The sequence below is a fragment of the Benincasa hispida genome, chromosome 7 (assembly GCF_027475165.1).
Source record: "Benincasa hispida cultivar pf3 chromosome 7, pf3_genome.v1.1, whole genome shotgun sequence".
Lineage (NCBI taxonomy): Eukaryota > Viridiplantae > Streptophyta > Magnoliopsida > Cucurbitales > Cucurbitaceae > Benincasa > Benincasa hispida.
This window is the reverse complement of record NC_143484.1, coordinates 17,058,361-17,065,418: the sequence shown is the minus strand read 5'-3', so window position 1 is coordinate 17,065,418 and position 7,058 is coordinate 17,058,361. Positions and strand designations below refer to the sequence as shown.

The 7,058-nt window shown below is 37.1% G+C and overlaps 1 protein-coding gene across 1 annotated transcript; it reads left to right on the top strand.

Annotated features, from left to right (window-relative positions):
* The first annotated feature begins 498 nt into the window (after positions 1-498).
* Positions 499-2,118, top strand: LOC150034960 (uncharacterized). The gene is made up of 4 exons (XM_090315191.1): positions 499-714; positions 1,036-1,158; positions 1,484-1,590; positions 1,893-2,118. The coding sequence occupies exons 1-4, from the start codon at positions 499-501 to the stop codon at positions 2,116-2,118; spliced, it is 672 nt and encodes a 223-aa protein (XP_090171317.1).
* The last annotated feature ends 4,940 nt before the right edge of the window (positions 2,119-7,058 follow it).

Sequence of the window (7,058 nt, the reverse complement as noted above, 5' to 3'; positions counted from 1 at the left end):
ATCCAACAAAGATTAAAGCAGTTATTAGTTGGTTTTGACCTACTACGGTTAGTGAGGTGCACAATTTTCTAGGGTTAGCAGGCTATTATCGGTTGTTTGTTAATGAGTTCTCTTAAATAGCTACACCTTTGACCCAATTGACTAAAAAGGGAACCCCTTTTGTATGGAGTAAAGCTTGTAAGGAGAGTTTTCAGGACCTTAAGTAGAAACTTGTTACTACTCCAATTCTTGCAGTGCCAGATGGATCAGGTAGCTTTGTAATTTACAATGATGCCTCGAAAAATGGGCTAGGGTGTGTGCTTATGCAACATGGTAAGGTAAGCTTATGCCTCCCGCCAGTTGAAGAACCATGAACGAAACTATCCTACTCACGACTTGGAATTGGTAGCTGTCATTTTTATCTTGAAGATTTGGAGACACTATCTGTATGGGGAGAAAATACAGATCTTCACAGACCATAAGAGCCTAAACTACTTCTTCACTCAGAAGAAGTTAAACATGAGGCAACACAGATGGTTGGAGTTTGTGAAAGACTATGATTGTGAGATATTGTATCATCTAGGTAAGGTGAACGTAGTAGCAGACACTCTCAGTAGGAAGACATCTCATTCAGTAGCTTTGATTACCAGATATATACCTATGCGCAATGATATTAAGTGGTCTAGAATTGCAATAGCTGTGGGAGAGGTCATTGCACAGTTGACACAGTTGACAGTACAGCCGACGTTGAGATAATGGATTATTGATGCGCAACAAAATGATCTGTACCTTGCTGAGAGATTACATCAGTTGGAGCTAGGGTAGGATAGTGAGTTCTCGATGTCCCAAGATCATAGTCTTCTATACCAGGGACGCTTGTGTGTACTTGTAGATGACAACATTAAGAATAAAATATTGGAAGAGGCACATAGCTCTCAATTTTTGATGCATCCTGGCAACATCAAGATGTATCAAGACTTAAAACGATGCTATTAGTGGAATGATATGAAAATGGGAATTGCTGAGTTTGTCAGCAAGTGTTTGGTGTGCCAGTAGGTTAAATCCTCGAGACAGAAGCCCGTGGGCTTGTTGCAGCCCTTGGGTGTACCAGAGTGGAAGTGGGAAAATGTCTCCATGGATTTCATCGTGGGCTTGCCAAGGATGACTAAAGGCTATATGGTGATTTGGGTTATAGTGGACAGACTTACCAAGCTAGCACATTTTATCCCAGGAAAGATCACATGTTCAGTGAATATATGAAAGAGGTGGTGAGATTGCACAGGATGCTGGTGTCCATCGTGTCTGATAGGGACCCTCAATTTACCTCCAACTTTTGGAAGAGCCTCCAGACAACATTGGGTACTCTTTTGGATTTCAGTACAATTTTTCAACCAGAAACTAGTTTGACCCAAACCTTAAAGGATATGTTACGTGCGTGTGCGCTGGAATTTGTATGGAGTTGAGATTCCCACTTGCACTTGATGGAGTTCGCTTATAATAACAGCTACCAGGCTACTATTGGCAGGCGCCATTTGAGGCCTTGTGTGGGAGGAGTTGCAGGTCTCCAGTGCTTTGGAACAAGGTTGCTCAACGGAGATTGTTGGGTCCGAAGTTGGTGCAAACTACCGATGAGACAATACAGAAGATTAGAGTCTGAATGTTTACAGCTCAAAGCAGGCAGAAGAGTTACGCTAATGTTAAATGTAAAGAAATAGAGTTTGAGGTAGGTGATGAAGTATGTCTGAAAGAGGCACCTATGTGGGGGTGTTGAGATTTGGCAAGAAGGGTAAATTTAACCCCCGGTTCATCGGGCTATTTGAGATCTTGCTATGGATCAGTCCTGTAGCTTATCGACTGGCCTTGCCACCGTCACTTTCTGCAGTTCACAATGTTTTTTAAGTTTCCATGTTTAGGATATACGTAGCGGACTCATCTTATATTGTGGATTATGAGCCTTTTCATTTGGATGAGAACCTGAGCTATGAAGAGAAGCCTATTCAAATCCTGGCCAAGGAAGTGAAAGTTTTGTGCAACAAAGAGATAACATTAGTGAAGGTTCTTTGGCGGAATCATCAATTCGAGGAAGCAATATGGGAGCGAGTGGATGACATAAGGTCACAATATCCCGAGCTTTTTTAGGATTAGAACTTTCAAGGACGAAAGTTTCTTAATGGGGGTCGAGTGTAACACCTTGATTTATTTTCTAATTAAGCATTAATTTATTTTAGACTATTTGGATAAATTGAGTTTCGAGAGTCAAGTATTTGGTATGTTAAATTTAGTTTAATTATTTTGAATTAATTAGGATTTAATTTGGCTTGCAATTGGACATTAGATTATTTTATTCATATAATTCAATATGATTTCTAGATGGAAGATTAAAATATGTTTGAAAAGAAGGGAATTATTAAATTTGAATTTTATTTGAAGAGATTTTATTTGTTTTTTATTTTTTTATTTTTTTATTTGGATGAAATTTAAGGAGATATTTTTTATTTAATAAAAGAAATTGGAAGTTGAAATTTAAAAGAGAAAAAGAAAGGAGTTTTAAATATTAATTAGAGGGAAAGGGAAAAAAAAAAAAAAAGAAAGCCATCGCCTGGAGAAGTCACATGCCTAGCCATCGGGTCTTTAGCCGCCAAACTTATCGTGAGCCAACCAACGTCGCCACCTCCAGTCGATTCGCCTGACGCCGTCTCGTCCGGACCTTCTTTGCCAGCCACCGACACCTTTTCGCACAGTTAACTCTAAGTTGCCAACGCTTGGTTCTATTCACGAGCCGCCAGATCGGATGAAGCCCAGCTGTGCAGCGCTCCTCGTTTGGTCAGTTATCGGTGTCTCACTACCCTTCATCTGCGCACGTCTGTTTTTCAAGCCACCAGATTTTGTCCGCGTTTTCCTAATCATCCACCGTTTCTTTGAGTTTAGGTGAGGTTTGTTTTTGTAGTTATTGGATTAATTGTTCGGATGGCTCTAATGTCCATTAATTCTCGGTTTTGTTTTAACGTTGGGCTTGGGATTTTGGCTTCTAAGTTGAAGATTTTGGGCATTTTAGCGAGTTGTCTAGCACGTTGAGCGTGAGTTTGGGTAAGATTGTTGATAGTTTTCTTGGGGTATCTTGAATACCCATTAATTTTTTATCCAATCGACTAATACCCTCGTTTGGGTTCAAGGATTGAGGGTGGTTAAGGTGCTGTCCACCAATTTTGTGACCATTTCTAACATAGTTTGGGTAAGTGATTGGTACTTCGAACGGTAAAATTTTGGTGTAGTTTGGGTTGGGAATTTTTGCTTTATTGGTTTATAACTTAGGACTTAGTTAATGATCTTTCGGGTAAGTAAAGTTAAGGTTGATTGAACTTGTCTAGGCCAAAATTGAAGGTAATTGTCTTTTTACTTGTTCATGTTTGAACCAATCATCCCTGCCCTACATTTGGCTTGACTATTTATGTTATATTGATGATTGCCTAAGCATGATTAATTGGATTGCTTGAGTTTGATTTATTGGTCTATTTAAGTTGGGTTGATTCGACTGTTTAAGTCAAACTATTTGGGCTATATATATTTTGTACTATTCAAATTGTTTTAAGTCGGACTCTATGAACTATAAAATTTCATGTTATGTATTGATGGACTGTTTTGTCTGAGATGATGCATACTGTTGACTGAGGTTATGTTTATATGAAATTATTATCCCTATGGTAAACAACTGTAGAATGTAACATAGGAGTTACATGAAGACTAATACATGCTAAGTTATAGGGTTCCTATTAGTTTTTCTTATCTTTGTAGCTGTACACACATGACTGTATATGTGCACATTATGACTAATTAATGTTCCTTCAGGTTCATGTCTATGACCGATTCATGTTCCTTTGGGTTCATGTCTATGACTAATTCATGTTCCTTCGGGTTCATGTCTATGACTGATTCATGTTCCTTCGCGTTCATGTTTATGACTTATTCATGTTCCTCCAAGTTCATGTCTATGACTGATTTATGTTCCTTCGAGTTCATGTCTATAACTGATTCATGTTTCTTCGGGTTCATGTCTATGACTGATTGGTGGATCGTCGGGTTACACCCTATGGCTGACGTGTGTTCCTTTAGGAGCACTACGGCTGATATGTTGGGTGTACACTGGTGCCTAGATACACTAGCTAACATGTAACCTAGAGGGCCCAGTAGCGAGTCACTTACTAGGTATTGTTATACTCAGTCTTTCGTCCTTTTATGTTTTGCTTTTAGGTAATGTAGGAATGGACTGGCAAGGAACGGACGAGACCCATGATAGAGCCATATGGGGACATTAGAAAACGCACATAATTTGTTTTATTTATTTAGATTTTTTTTCTTGAGGTTATAGATGGATGACATGTTTTATCATTATTCTTAAATGTTTTGTTTTTGGGATCCCAATTAAGGGTGTTACTTATTTGATTTATTTATCAAATTGATATTTCGGTTTGAGGTAGTCATTCGTCTTTTCATTGAATTTATGACGGTCAGAATTTTGAGTGAAAATGTGCATTATGTCGTAACGGCTCCTGTCTGAGTATTCGAAAGCCAGGTTGTTACAGAATTAGACAAAACTTCATTTGTTAATAATTGTCTAAGAAATCTTACCCTCAAATTTGAGCTTTTAATTCATTCTTTAAAGATCATAATGCTCCAAATACCTCATACTACTCTAGATGGATCGAATTCAGACCTTCCTCGATTTCTCATCACTTTTGGGCATTTTTTTGGCCAGATCTTCTCGTGGCAGTCGAGGGTTGTATTCTAAACTCAAAGGGCTTAAACATAGTTTAAAATCACCTTCATAGCATAAGTGAAATACTCACACTGCTTGCATCTTTTAACCCTAAGTCAGTTGCTTGTTTCTTCATCTCCTAAATCCCAGGTTCAAATTTCAGAATATATAACTGGAAATATATTCATTAAAATCCAAAACTTCCTTCTACGATTTTATTACATATGCTTTTAGCTATCTTACCTCAAAATTGGAGCTCTAACGCTTCTTAAATTGCCCATAATTTACCAAACATCATGGAATGTCCGATTGAACTTAGAATCTGCGCTACCTTGAATCTTCTTTAATTTCCAGTATCATTTCGTGGGAGTTTCTTTTTAGCAGCCCCAGATCTTCTTACACACTCATTCATCTTTCAAATGGCGCTAGAATGTCTTATTTTTCTAAGTAAAAAAGGCGAAACCGATCTCTTCTTATCAGCCTATTTATATAGAAAACTTTGCATGAATTCCCAGCCTTTATATCTTGCTACGTAATCTCCATAGTTGGAAGTTTCCTCAAATTTGGCTAAATATCATGAAGTCATCTCATGCTTTAGACATTTTAGATGTCTTTCACTGCCCAAAACATTACTTCGAACGCATAGGGGCTTGCTTCAGTGCATGGAAGTTCCTTTGCCTTCAACGCATCACTAGGTTTCAAGGTTCTCATCGCATGACTTGTCTCCATGCCAACTTTGTTCCTATGGCAAGCCATTCCAATGTGGCTTGCTTCTTCCTTAAGTCCAACTCCTCAAAATGAGCTTCTCTTACTTGATAACTTGTTCCCTTGGTCCGTTAATGCATGGCAACCATTCACACATCGTTACCACCTAACTTCCAATGCATAGAACTTGTTTCAGTGGTAGTCTCCATGCTAAGTATGTTTGTGTGGCTCCACCTCCTAGAGCATACCAATCCTTGACTTGGCCAACTCAAGTCTTCCTCCTCAAACTCTCCCAGGACCAATGAAAGCTTTGCTTTCAAGCATCTCAGTAAGTTTTTACAAGTCTCCCACCTTGGAGAATACTTATGGAGAAGATTCGAGGGTTATATCGATTGCTTTGATCCCGTAGTAGAAGTGATAGAATCGTGTTATTTGGTTTCTTTAAAGAATTAAAAATACAAATAACTACAAGAAGGTTAAGCACCATACCGTTGTAGATACACAACCAAAACGAAATCTTCTTCTCAAATCGGTATCTCCTATTCGAAATCTTGATCTTTCCACGAGATTTTCCTTGCCATGTCTCTTGCAAAAATCCAGTTTGTAGAAACCAGTCTTCAAAGAATAGAGTGAATGAGGATGAAAATTTCAAGAGAATCCTTCTAAACAAACGGGGTGAATTTTCTAGGAGAAAAATTATTACAGAGTAGCGGTAAAGATTGTGTTATAGTCTTGTGTTCCACGAGGGCTCCCTAGGGCCCTATTTATAAAACTCTACTGTGTAACTCCTAATCCTCTTAGGATAACCCCTTTACAGACGTTTTAAATTATGTATTTATTAATATCCAATATTAAAAGATACCTATTTATTTCTCATATTTTAATATTTTAAATATTTAAATCATATTTAAATAAATTAAATTATTTCTTCAAACTATAAAGCTATTAATAAGTTTACAATAGAACATGTATCTAATTGTATCCAATATAATTAATATTTTCCCTAAAAAAATTGAATGTTTCAAATTTTCTTTCAATATATTTTTATCCTTGTTAGTCTACAGTTAGCTAACAAGGGAACCTTATGAACCTATGGATTATAAGTTGCAATGATTAAAGATTAATTAATTAAACTTTTTAATTAAATTAACTTTCATTCATGAACTATAGGACAAACCACTATAGACCCTGGTTGGCCCAAAACTTACGTCGTTAATAAGCTTCGAGTCTGGTCAAAAGAAAATTTATAAATATCAAACTACTCATATCACTACTAAAAGGTAGGAACAATGGTAAGTCCTAGTCGATCCACAGAGAAGCGCAATTGGTTTCATTAAGTTAATTTTCTGACTAGAGCGATAAATTGGCAGTTTTGGTGTAGAAGAGATAAATGTGTGAAATTGAAATAAAATGATAAATGTAATCGAGAATATGAGTCTATCTAATTTCAAGAGCAAGAGAGAGTTTATATGTAGTTTCTTTCATTAGGCATCAATTAATTACACTGAATTTGTCAACCCTTCAACCTATTAGAAAATCTAATATCCCAATTGGTCAATTTTGATAAAAATCCAAACCAGCCATAATTCAGTTTAAAACATTTCCTTCTCAACGACATAGA